At 47.5% G+C, this 13,499-nt stretch overlaps 1 protein-coding gene across 1 annotated transcript in view; it reads right to left on the bottom strand.

Moving 5' to 3' along the window:
* THBS4 (thrombospondin 4) overlaps window positions 1–13,499 on the bottom strand; it is a 99,738-nt gene that overhangs the window by 70,951 nt on the left and 15,288 nt on the right. The window contains exons 2-5 of the mRNA XM_088443928.1: window positions 12,967–13,170; window positions 7,180–7,427; window positions 4,731–4,833; window positions 3,128–3,210 (exon numbers count right to left, since the gene is read on the bottom strand). Coding sequence (XP_088300054.1) covers window positions 3,128–3,210; window positions 4,731–4,833; window positions 7,180–7,427; window positions 12,967–13,170 — 638 coding nt within the window. The remainder of the gene's footprint in view (window positions 1–3,127; window positions 3,211–4,730; window positions 4,834–7,179; window positions 7,428–12,966; window positions 13,171–13,499) is intronic.

The raw sequence follows: 13,499 nt of genomic DNA, 5'->3' as shown, positions 1-13,499 counted from the left end.
CATCACGTCAGCAGATGGGATAAGTGGTCGCAGACTGTTTTATTCATTGCATGTTTATACAAGCTAAAGCATCATGATCATATGGCTTCTCAGCACATACTGACATTCTATAGCAGCAGTGGGCATCCCCCAAGATCCTAGCATACACTGCCACAGTTTTGCTATTTGGCAGCTGGAGGGCTGCTTATGGCCCAGCCCTGTTCTATAGACATAGGATAATGCTGGGTACACACTGGCCGATATATTGGCTGATCAATTGATCAGCCAATATATCTGTTGGCCGTCGGCCAGTGTGTACAGACGATGTGTCTGTGAACCGCGTCGTTCACAGACATATCGCATTGGCTGTGCTGCACAGCCAATGGACAGATATGTCTGCAGACATATCTGTCCATCGGAAAGTGTGTGTACACACACAGCAGCAGACGTGGGGAAGGGGTCGGCCCCGCCCCCAACCCGCATTCCTGTCAGCGGGACCCGTGGCTGCCGGATACATGATGGCCTTTAGTGTGTATGAACGACCATCATCTAAAGATATATCTGCAGATCACTCGATCTGTAGATATATCTTTCAGGTGTGTACCCACCATAACACAACAGCTGTACTGCAACCGGATTCGGTATGATTTACCACCGGCTGCATGGCCGGAGGTTCAAATCCCGGCATTGGCAGCCCGACACAGGTGGGAATCCAGAACGTCGGAAGGTAAGTATAAACTAACCTATTCTACCCCCTAACCCTAATCCTCCCCTAGGGGTGCCTAACCCTAACTTCCCCCCCCCAAGTGCCTAACCCTAATCCCCCCTCTAAGTGCCTAAACCTAATCCCCTCTTCGTCGCCGCCTAAACCTAAATCCCCCAGGGAGGTGCCTAACCCTAATCTCCCCCCGGTGGTGCCTAACCCTAACCCCCCCTTCCCCTAGCCTGACCCTAACCTCCCGGGGGGGTGCCTAACCCTGTGCCCCCCCTGGGAGCCCTAAACGTAACCCTTTCCCCCCGTGGCTGTCCGCGCCGGTCTCCCGGTGTAGGTAGATTTCGACGCCTTTCATTTAACCCTTGCCGGGATTTAGCAGTCGAGAAGCTGGTGGTCGGCATTGCGTCCGCCGGCTTCCCGACTGTTTCCCCTGCAACCTTTGTGTTCAGTAATGTTTGCTTAGCACTCTCCTGTGCACACAGAAGTTACACTTATAAAAGAGTGAAAACCCCTATACAAAAAGGGGTCACAGCCAGGGCTGTAGGTAGCCTGATTTGGGCCCGGATACTTGCAAGATGGCATGGCCTAATGTAAGGAGGTGTTGCCACGCCTCCTTTAAAAAAAAACCAATAACAATATATGTGCCATTGTGCCTCTCAACCAGGGGCAGACCCAGTGAGGAAGGGAAGAACCTGATCAGTGGGGATGGGGGGCACCTATCAGTGTGATTGCTCTCCCCTCCTATCAGGTGCAGGCAGAGGAGACTGCTGCTGTGCTCAGTGGCTGCAGCAGCCTCCCTGTACTCACTGCAGCCCAGCAATAGTGGTGGGTGCCGCTGACACTGACAGGGCTAAGAGGGGGAAGGGCGGCAGACCCGGGCCCCCGCCAGGCCCCTCCTGCAAGCCTGGACCCTGGTAATCAGTGTCCACTCCCCCCTTCCCCTCGGCACCCCTGGTCACTGCCAATAGTTACTCTAGCAGAAAGATTCAATAGGTCTCGCAAAGCATGGGGAAGACTATTTAGCTTTGTGACCTCAACATGGATTCAGAAGAAAATTAATGAAAAATATGCTTTATTATTTGAAAATGGTCTTTACAACTCTGGGTAGAGTCAAAATAAAATAGGTGATTTTCTATCTTATCACTGGATATTAATAAGCCCCAAAGTGCTATCACACAGACAAGCATGGACTTATATGCCAGGCAGAAGTCTATTGTTCATTAGTGTAACTTCACTTGAGGCATGAGGGAAAGTCATGCCCTTAGGGTATGGTGAAGACTGTGCCACCATAGGAGCATTCACCTAATCCGAGTGTTAAAGAGTGTGTTGCAAGGAGGACAGACTAGTTAAATGGTTTGATGGTTACCAATTTTTCTGCTTAGGTATAAGCGTGCTATTCCTTCAACTATCGATTGTTTTGGTGATGCAGAGTGAAACCATCTGTTGAATGGCTCCAAGCCCGATGTATGGTGGGTGATTGCTGTTAATGCTGTTGATACTTGTATTATTCTAATCATTTTTATAGTCAAAACTCTGCAGTCTGACAGGAAGTACCCTGCTGCATGTCCCCGGTGTTGAAGCTCCAGAACACAGAGAGAGAAGCTGTGGAGAGTCTGAAGTGTAGTCAGGATAGGATGCTGCATGTGATTCGTGTAATGTGAGTGTGGGAATATGCTCTGAGAAGTACTCCTAGTACTGCCTAGTACTCCATATGTAGCCAATAATGAAGTGAGGTGAAATCAGTACTTGTGGGGATGGGAGTACACTCGTGAGACCATGGCTTCAACAATACAATATCTCAGCTCTCATGTCAAGAGATAATATATATCAATTATACAGCCACCTGTTGTTAGATGTAAATACGTGACTAAAATGAACCTAGCTAATTTAATTCATACACATTAGAACCCCTGGCTCCCAATAATTTCATCACTGGTAACTGTACGCTGCTATGTCTGTTGCACCTCGTTCATGGTTACTAATCCTGCCTGTGGAGGGACAACTGTCTGGAGGTTACATTAGGGTTACCCAGATGCAGGCTGTTGCCTGACCCGTCTATCACAAATCCATTTCTGTCCTAAACAAATTAGAGAACCTACCAGACTCTTCCACCAACCAACCTCTACTTCAATGATACCTATCCAGCTTTCAGAACTAGTTCAGGAAGAAAAGGCTACCGTTATTAGGCCAAACCAACACCGTTTCTGGAATTTACATTATATAACAAATTATAATAACACTGGGAAATATCATATAGTACTAGTCATTTCTTAGTTAGGCAAAATCTCAAGTACACTGGCCAAATGATATGCTATACTTTCTTCAGTGCATGAGAGGAGAAATTAGCAGATACTATGGTGAAACAAACATATTCTCCACAGATTCTGGTACAGTAATTGGGTAAATAAGATCGGTGTCATATATTCAAGTTACCTGTTGTCGCATAACATCTCTGACTTCTCCAAGCAATTGGTTCAGCTGTGAGATTTGACCTAAGAGCTGTCTGCTGACATCACCTGCATATAAAGCATTTATTAACTATATGAGTTAATGGTAATGAAACAGTTGCTCATTTTATCAACAATACCTGCACCTAAAACATTTAAATGAATAGTGTTTTCCTTAGTTTGACCTGTAAAATGGTATTTACCATTAGACATTATTTTTTCAGTGAATGCCTAAATATTTTGGGAGACCAACTTGAAGTTTTAATGCACTCGTCAAACACTCCTTCATGCAGGGATTGGCCCAATTATGTTATTAAAATCCTGATGTTCATTGAATGAAGAGGTTAATAGGGAGGTATGAGATTCAGGGCGGCACCAAAGGTGCCATGTTTCTGTAGCCTTAGGAGATACAAAGCTTCCCCTGAGCCCTGAGGGTACAAATTGAAAGGGTTGGGTACAGGATCCCGGCAGTCAGCATACCAGCTGTCAGAGGGCCTGATTCAGAGCCGGACGCTCTGACAGAGCACTCGCTCTGAATCAGGGCCGGCCTTCTTGTTTTTTAGAGCGGCCTCCTGGCCGCTCGCATAGCTGTGGGTGACCACCCACAGCTACAGCGAGCGGCCAGGAAGATGTTCGCGATGGTCAAGACCATCGCGACCATCTGGCTTGCGACGAGACCCTTGTGGTAGGGTCTTGTTGCTGCAAGCCCCAGAGAGCTTTCGGCTCTAACAGAGCCGAAAGCTCTCCCACTGACATCACTTGTGATGTCAGTGGGGCCGGCCCCAGACGGTAGGCGTTCACATGGGAACGCCTCCGTCTGGGCAGCCATGCCCCCGGCCCGCCCACCAAAGGGGGTGTGCTGTCACTCAACATCAACAGCACGCTCCCTTTGGTACGAGACCCGGAGCAAAGGAGTGCCCGTCGCTATCTGGGTCTCGCGCATGCGGTCGTGCGCATGCGCACTGGGCCACCATCGACCCGCTCGCGAGCGCTATGAATCAGGCCCAGAATCCCAACAGGATTAGGTAAGTATGCTAACCCTAACCCCTAACCCATCTTTCCCGCAGCCTAACCCGACCAGCCGTTCACTTGCAGCGGAAGCTGCGGGGAGAGGGGAGCGACACGTCTTCGGCCTGCGGGGCCAGCGGCCAGAAGACAGATGATGGTTGTTGTATGAACAACTGTCATCTGCAGATATATCTGTTTGGTGTGTACTTAGCTTTCCTCGCCCATCTAGGGAGAGCACATATGCATGTATCTGGGAGGAGCCACAAGGAAGTTACAGGTTAATAAAGTAGAACTGGCGGCAACTGTTGGATGAGGGGCGATCTGCGCTGCTTCTCATCTGTAGAGCAGCAGAGTCAGCAGATAAAACCAATGGCCATCCCTAGTATGAACGAAAGCATTCTATAAGTCTGCACCATATTGTTACGGAGCTTCTTGGAGCTGTGTTAAAGCAACAGATACTCTTATTTCTGCATTTAGAGCAACTGACCAGTTGTATTTCATTATAATGGGTGCCTAGTCATCTTTATAAGATAGTACAGGATAACAGCTTTACCACTTCAATCAGATATAGTGAAATCCACCTGCATATTGTCCAGGTTCGCTCTGCTGCATGAAGCAGTCTTGTATTGACGCTACTTGTGTCAGAGAACCTCCCAACACCAGCTTCAGTTCCTCCATAGAATCCTGCAATGACAAAGAAGCTTGGTCACAGTTCAGCATCACATTATTATACCCAGGGCTTTATTTGTGCTGGATCACATAGGAATGGAGTTTCCCCACTTATTTTGGCCTTGCAGCTTTTAATGTTTTGATTTTTTAATAACCTCCCCAATAAGTCATGTGTTTTTTTATTCAACTTTTATTTACAAATTAAACACTGTTCATCATCTAGATTTATGTGCGCAATCGTCAGTCCTATACTTATAGGCATGAATGGATTTCTTTATGAAATAATGTTAGCACTTACGAAATGTTAACACTGATATTTTTATTTTTTTATTCTTTTTTAATTTTTTTGCATTTCAACATTTATAATTATTTGCAAGGATTGTAGGTATTTCTGTATCTCGTGTTCCCGATAGACTTCGGGCAGGGCAGGGCTGTAAGGATTCTGGCAGGGAGCCTCTGTGCGCGCCGAAGGGGTGTGCGCTCCCAAAAAAATGGGGCATTGTCGGTCGGGAAGGGGGTGACACCTCCAATTTGTCCAATCCTTGTGACACACCTCCAGCGCATATGCCACTTGGGCTTCCCCTAAGCTCTCCCCTCACGGTAAAGAGATGCTTCTATTCTCCGGACCACCACTTTCACTTGGTAAGTACTGTAGGTGGCTGTGGGGGGGGGGGGGGGGGTTTGCACGCAATGCCAATATTTACGCAGTGGAGCAATTATCGGTAAACTGCGTATGTGTCTATATCGGACTGTGCACGGATCAAGGTACATTAACATAGTCACTTGCAACTTTTTACTTCGCGTGTGACAATCAGGGAGCATTTGTGGGATGTAACAGGGAGCGGGGCATAAAACACAGGTCACAGCCGGCATCTACAATTCCGATGGCAGTGAGAATGCCTCTGGCGTCACAGTTCCCGCGGCCATTCTGACTAGCAATAGGGCTAGTGCGGTAATCGAATGATCTGTGACCGATGCTGCGTCTTTCTTGCTTGGATTTGCAAAGCTGCAGGTGGGCGTCTCAATACAACCCTGCAACACTGGCATATATTCGCACAGCAGTTGCGTACAGGAACGCAGGAGGGATAGCATTAGCGTACATATCTGAATCAGGCCCATAGGCAACACTATATATTGTGCAGAAGAAAAATAATGTACTAGTTAACATTCAATGCAGTCAGTAGTAAGCCAGGCAATACATGTGTTATTTTACAATTAATAAGTCCTATAATAATAATACAGAACACATCGTTTTGCAATGTGTGGTGCTCACTGATATAGATATATGTAATTGGAGTTCCTCTGCAAAATATATCAGTATTTTTGTCAAGGACTATTTGAAAAGCAGATGTGATCTTAATGTCTCTGAGGGGTTAGAAAGCTGATGATGTGCAATTTGTAATCATAGTACTGTAAGTAAAAGAACACTGTGAATGAGGAGCTATGAGGGAGTAGATGGTAGAAGACTACAGCTACTGGTCAGTACACAACACTCGCAAGAGGAAGAATTCTACAGTGACTATCAGTGACGTAGCAAGGAGGATGCAGGAGGAATGACCATTCCCCCAGCTGAAAATCAGCGCCTACTCAGCGCCTATGCCAGTCAGAAGTGCACTGCACTTTTTTATTACTGCAAGTTACTGCACCGACTGTCAATGCAATACCTGCGCTGCACCAAGATCCAGAGCTCCCGATAGCTTCGTGGACCAGAGGTACTGACGGTGTGCCGCTGCCGACTAGAGAATAGGGGGTCTATTTACTAAACCTTGGATGGAGATAAAATGACAACCAACCAGCTCCTAACTGTCATTTTTCAAACATAGCCTGTGACATGGCAGTTAGGAGCTGATTAGCTGGTACTTTATCTCATTTCACTCTATCTCCATCTAAGGGTTAGTAAATGGACCCCTAGAAGAGGGGAGGGGGCAGAACAAAACAGGACTTACAAATTATGGGGTGGGTAGCACAGAACTGGACATACAGGTGGGGTGTAGCACAAAGGGGGAGTAGCACAGAGCAGGACATACAGATGATGTGGGGGTAGCAGATAACAGGGCATACACAGGGTGGGGTGAGCACCACAGAACAGTACTTACAGAGGATGAGGGGCGTGGACAGAACAGGAGGAGCAGCACAGAATAGTACATACTGTGGGGGCACAAAATTGTATATACAGATGAGGGAGGGTATAGAACAGGACATACAATTTGGGGAGGGGGGTTCTGATGGGCCATATAAGGAACACATGAGAAACACCTGGGCATGGGGAGCCTATTTTTCCATGTTTGCTCTCCCTTACCTATGCCGCTAGGTGTTAGTAAGAAGGATAACACGTGTATAATATAAAATGTGTGTACATGCCTGTGCTTTCTTCTGCAGAGTCCTCAGCTGCACAGGTCCAGTGTTTAGATTTATTCCTGACAATGGCCGGGGCAGATCTTTGATATCATCCACTTGGATACAGTCCAGGTACAGCTCAGCAGTGCTGGACCCCCGGTGCAGACCACTCAGGTGCAGTAGAAGTGAGTGCTGCTTCCCATCAGCTAGCTCAATGTTGTTAAAGATGACAGAGTTCATTTTGCCATCATTCTTGAGGTATCGAAGAGAGGCTGAGACAGGGAAAGGAAGGCGAGAAAATGTTATAGCAACAGTACAACAGGGAAGCACATGATCTATTATCTCCATAGAAATCGGGGGGGTACGAAACTCAAAGCATCTGTAGGCAGTGCTGCGCATGCGCTGGTTTTACAGATGTAACAGCGCATGCGCAGCACTGTTTCCAGATGCGATAAGGTAGTGTAGGCAGGGAAAAGTATCTATTTCCCGAAAAGCTGTCATCGCAAAAAAGAGCATTGGTGCCGCTCCCCATAATAGAAGCGCTGAGGGTGCGCACTAAAGGCGAGCACTGAAAAAAAACAACAGGTGCTGGCTCACTGGGAAGGGGCATGACCACACAATAGTACCCCCAATCCAAATTATGCCACACAGTAGTTCCCTTTTGTCTCATTACAACCGACAGTGGTGCCCTGATTGGAAGTTATAGGGGGGATGAGGATGGGGACACTGAAGGGAGTTACAGGGAGGGTGAGGGCTGGGATACTGACTAGGAGATACAGGGAGGGTGGGGGCTGTGACACTGATGGAGGGTTACAGGGGGTGAGGGCTAGGATACTGATTTGGGGTTACAGGGTGGGTGAGGGAAGGGACACTGATTCAGTGATCGCGCTGAGCAAAAAAAAATGTGGGTCCCAGGGACCCCTCACTAGGTAAAAATGGGTTCCTACTTCATCGTTTCTGGGTCCCATTACAATTTGAGCACCCATATGCAGTGGCGTAACTAGGGCAGGGCGAGCGGGGTGCGTGCCCTGGGCGCCGTTGGATAGCCACGGTACCAGCCCGCCTGCCCTAGTTAGTCAGTGTAGCGCCGACCGCAATGAGTGCGGTCAGCGCTACACATTTACACAGGACCGGCGCCGGTCCTGTGCTTCACACCTGAGCCCGTTCCCTCCCCCTGAGCGCTTGCCCAATAGCGCTAGGAGGCGGGCTCAGGCTGTGCATAACACACGTATCGCTGGCGGCGATGCGTGTGTTAAACAGCAGCCAATGAGAGTCAGATAGACTCTCATTGACTGCTGCAGCACCCACTGCAAGAGCCGGACTTCCATCCGGCTCCTGCAGTGGGTAATGGGACTGACGTCATGACGTCTGTCCCATAATGCTGAGCGCGCCAGCCCGGGCGGGAGCGGCGTCGCGAGCAGGACCAGGACCAGGAGCAGAGATTCAGGTAAGTATATTTTTATGTGTATGTATATATATATATATATATATATATATATTTTTTTTTTTTTTTTTTAACCTATCTGCACAACGGGGAAGGGGGGTGGCTACTACTGGGGGGACCTCTACTGGGGGAGGGGTGGCTACTACTGGGGGCGCCATTGGGAGGACCTCTACTGGGGGGGCTACTCTACTGGGGACTACTACTTGGGGGGGAACTACCACTGGGGGCATTATAAAAGGGGCCTACTACTAGAGGCACTGCACTCGGGGGACCACTACTGGGGGCAATAATAGGAAGGGCCACTACAGGGGGCACTGGATAGGGGGGATCACTACAGGGTGCCTGCATAAGGGGACCACTACTGGGAAAACTGCATGGGGGGGGACTACTGCTGGGGGCACTATCTAAAGGGCACTGCATAGGGGGGGGACTACTACTGGGGGCACCATATAAAGGGCACTGCATAAGGGGATACCGCTACTGGGTGCACTGCATTGTGGGGACTGCTACTGGGGGCACTGCATAAGGGGGAACACTACGTGGGGCACTGCATTTGGGGGGGCCACTACTGGGGGTACTGAGTAAGGGGAACTAATTGGGGGCTGTATAAGGGGGACCACTTCTGGGGATACTGTATAAGGGGCACTACTATGGGCCTGCATAAGAGGGACCACAACTGCATACTGGGGGCACTGTATAAGGGGTACTACTGGGGTTAAGGTGCATATGGATAGGAATGTTCAGCGTGAAAATAAAGGGGTGTCATGTTGACACGCCCCATTTTTAAGTGACCATGCCCATTTTTTTTCGGCGCGCGCCATCGGCTTGCGCATATTTCGGGATTTTGGGGGGGGCTCCCTTTTCAAATTTAACCTAGTTACGCCACTGCCCATATGCCTCCCTACATCACATCAGACCACTCCACATTGCTTGCACATACACTGCTTATAAAAACAGTTCTGTAGTAGTGCTGGTGGTTGAGACAGGGATCAGTTGGGGTAAAGGAGGGTGCAGGCAATTCTTGAGAGGGGGTAAGGGTAGGTATTACTGTGCTGGCGGTAGGGAGGTGGTAGGTAAAGGCAGCTAGCAGTTTGGAATACATATATACAGTAGTAAAATGGAGTGCAATTTGTGCTGGCGCCCCCAGATATGTGACCTATCCATTCTCACGTTGGTTCCCTGCCACCAGAAATACACAATGATAATAATAAAAGGGAGAAAACGTTCTTTGGTGCTTCTGGTAGTCCCACCCAGAATATAAAAAATATTTATTAAAAGAATACTTCCCTTAGGCATCGTATCATTCAAAAGGTCTCATTCACATGGATAAGTCCACTTTTTCTTTCTTAGTTTGATGTATTTATCTGCAGTACCCACACCAGTGTGCTCTTTTTTTTGGCTATAATCCAACAAATGAATCGCTGCAAGATTTTTACCCAAAAGAAAAGAAAAATATATATGCTGCAGAGCGTTCCAAACATGTAAAGGTATTTATTCATAAAAAATCCCAAATACTGTATGTAAAAACAATGACATACATAAAACAAATAATGCAGTGACACTTGTAGCATCCAGAGTACAGATAATAGTGTGGAACCGTACCGTGATAGCTTCTGTATAAGGAGTGAAGACGTGCGCTCAAATGTGGGAGTACTAAAATCTCCCTCCCTACCATATCTTAGTGCACTTCTTAGCTCCTTTTACAGAAGCTATCACGGTACGGTTCCGTACAGTTATCTGTACACTAAATGCTACAAGTGTTACTGCGTTATTTCTTTTTATGTCATCATTTTTACATATGAGATTTTTTATGAAGAAATACCTTTTGCATATTTCGAACGTTCTGCACTGTATATATATATATATATATATATATATATATATATATATATATATATATATATATATATATATTCTTCTCTTTTGGGTAAAAATCTTGCGGAGATTCATTTGTTGGATTATAGATGGAAATAAAAGAGAACACTGGTGTGGTCACTGCAGATAAATACAATGTGGACTTCTCCATGTGAATTTGACTTTTCAGCAGTTTGGGCAATGCTTGGGGCAGGCAGCAGTTGGGGTAGAGCTAGGGGTTGAGCCAGGGAGCAGTTGGGGTGGAGGGGGTAAGGGCAGGTTTTACTGTGGGGTAGTACTAGGTTTAGGGAAGGGATAAGGGCAGGCAGCAGTTGGGAGAGGGAGGGGGTAGATAGCATTTGGGACAGTACTGGGGGAAAGAGGGGTTTAGGGGGCAGGCAGTACTGGAGATAAGGAGGGGTAAGGGAGATTAGCAGATTTCTTATTTAGCAGCTCCCTCCACCTGCGTTGGCCTGTTTTGCAGCACTGCCAGCCCACAACACACACCATTTTCTCATTTGAACAGTGTCCCCCATTTGCATAATCATTGTCAGCAGGTACCCCACACAACACAGTGGAACAAAGGTAGAAATGGGAGAGAGCACTGGACAAAGTTATTTAATAAGCAGCCATAAAATATACAAATCACAATATAACTTTTTTTTTATAAAATGATATATCCATCAAGAACAATTCTGCAAGTATTTAAAAGAAAATAGTGAGGTATGCTGCATATAAACATCCTGATAAAAGGTCTAGAAAGTGACTCAGACAGCAGTGTTACAGGTATAAACCAATATTGGGGCAAGTCTGTCAAGGAATAAACACACCAATTACTTCAAGCAACAAGATACCAGCCGGGTTAATAGTAAGTGATGGAAGATAGCTAGTATACAAATACTGGGGTGTGGTGGTCAGGTGGGGAACCAAGCAGTTAGTGATGCAGTTCCACAGGCAAACCTTGTAGCAGCACTAAATGGCAGTAGTTGAATAAACTGCACTTGTTGGGTGTTGAGGGTGCTGCTCATCACGTACAGTATGTTACCTGTCTCTTGTTAGGATGTTTCCCGGTGCCCCAGTCAGCAGTGATAGCGGTTAGACAGCCTTGGTCCCCAGCTGCTCTTTGCTGTGCAGCAGCTCAATGGACAGAGCACACGCTGCTTGTAACTGTGTGATGTCGGAGGGTGAAGGTGTGCCGCATTGGGCTGCCCTATTTCCCAGTCTGAGATCACGGAGAGGAGATCACAAGGTGACAAGGGCGCCCTTGAACCTCGGGGCCCGGGACGGAGGTATCCTTTGTACCCCGTCACCGGGCATGGCTCCTCGTAGCTGTATACGCCGCTCTCTCCTTGCCGATGGAGCCGCCTTCTTTACTCCACTGGGAACCGCAGCCTCATTCCAGAAGTGAAGGCACCAACGGGAGGCTGGCCCCTCCACAAAATATTATAGTTCTCTTAACAGAACCCAGGAGACATCAGAGGCGCCGTGGGACCTGGCAGTGAGACAGAAGCCACAGGATTGGCTGCAAAAGAGCGCGTCCCCGGGGACGTACACACTTTGTAAAAGTGAGTCCCCAGTACTCAATTTAGGGTAAAATATGCGTTATAGCGTGTATTTATGATCACTGCTCATTGGGGGTTAAAGGGAGGGTGAGCTGAGCACTCGCAACCGGGTCGATGTTTGCCCACTGGGCATGCGTACGACGGCTAGCGACGGGTGCTCCGTCGCTCCGGGTCTCGCACCAAAGGGGGCGAGCTGTTGATGGTGATTGACAGCTCGCCCTGTTTGGTAGGCGTGGCTTCACAAACGGAGGCGAACGCCTGCCGTTTGTGGGCGGCCCCACTGACATCACCAGTGATGTCAGTGAGATGGCTTCCGGCTCTATTAGAGCCAGAAGCTCTCTGGGGCTTGCGGCCACGAGACCCTACCACAAGGTCACCCACAGCTATGCGAGCGGCCAAAAAAAAAACGCCCTGATTCAGAGCGAGCGCTCGTTCAGAGCATCCATCTCTGAATCAGGCCCAGAGTGTATGGAATAGTGGGGACAGAGTGTATGGGACAGTGAGGACAAAGTGTATGGGATAGTGTGGATGTCGTGTGTTGGACAGAGAGGACAAGGTGTATGGGATAGTGTGGATGTCGTGTGTTGGACATAGAGGACAAGGTGTATGGGATAGTGTGGATGTCGTGTGTTGGACAGAGAGGACAAGGTGTATGGGATAGTGTGGATGTTGTGTGTTGGACAGAGAGGACACGGTGTATGGGATAGTGTGGATGAGGTGTGTTGGATACGCCCCTGCTGCTATTGTCTATAGTAGTTATGTGGTCTTCAGTTACAATTGAATCCTTCACAACATGGCTGCCCAGCTCATTGGATCTAAAATGCTGACACAGAACACACTTTAATTTTGTTGGAATCCCTATTTTAGTTTAGGTTTCAAACCAATATATCAAAATATTTTTTCGAAACATATTTTAGAAAATACATTTGAGTGGGTCTTCTCCAGACTTACCTTTGTTTAAACGGCCCATTACTGTGAATTCAAAATACCTGATGTTGTCCTTTGCGGAGTAAAGACCGAAAAGAGTGGCTGTGGATTTGGGCTGCAGTTTAAATGTGGAAAGTACATAGACTTCATTCATGGAGGGATTGGTGAGCGCTTGCTGAAGGTAGCTTGTGATCTGCCTCTGGACTGGAGGTGAGAGAAGATCAAGGGCTGGAAAATAGACAGTAGGAAACTGAAATCAAGTTGAAATTCTCCAGTAATCTAATAACAGATCAGAATTACCATCTAATATTTTTGTTCCTCCGCTATATACACCTAAAGACAAATCCTCACTTTAAATATACATTTAAGCAGACTTGATTAATGTGGACAAGGTGTTAAAGGATTGGCCTTTAGAATTACCTACTCGAGTGGGACCCGAGTCTACGAGTGACAATATAGTATGTTTGCTACAAAGGAAACCTTGTATTTTAATGGTTGGGTACGGGATGCCGGCGCCCAGGATCCCGATGCTCAGAATCCCGACTGGGTTACAATCC

The sequence above is a fragment of the Taudactylus pleione genome, unplaced genomic scaffold (assembly GCF_031769625.1).
Source record: "Taudactylus pleione unplaced genomic scaffold, aTauple2 ptg000336l, whole genome shotgun sequence".
Classification (NCBI taxonomy): domain Eukaryota; kingdom Metazoa; phylum Chordata; class Amphibia; order Anura; family Myobatrachidae; genus Taudactylus; species Taudactylus pleione.
Note: the sequence above shows the minus strand (reverse complement) of the source record. Positions and strands in the feature narration are given on the sequence as shown.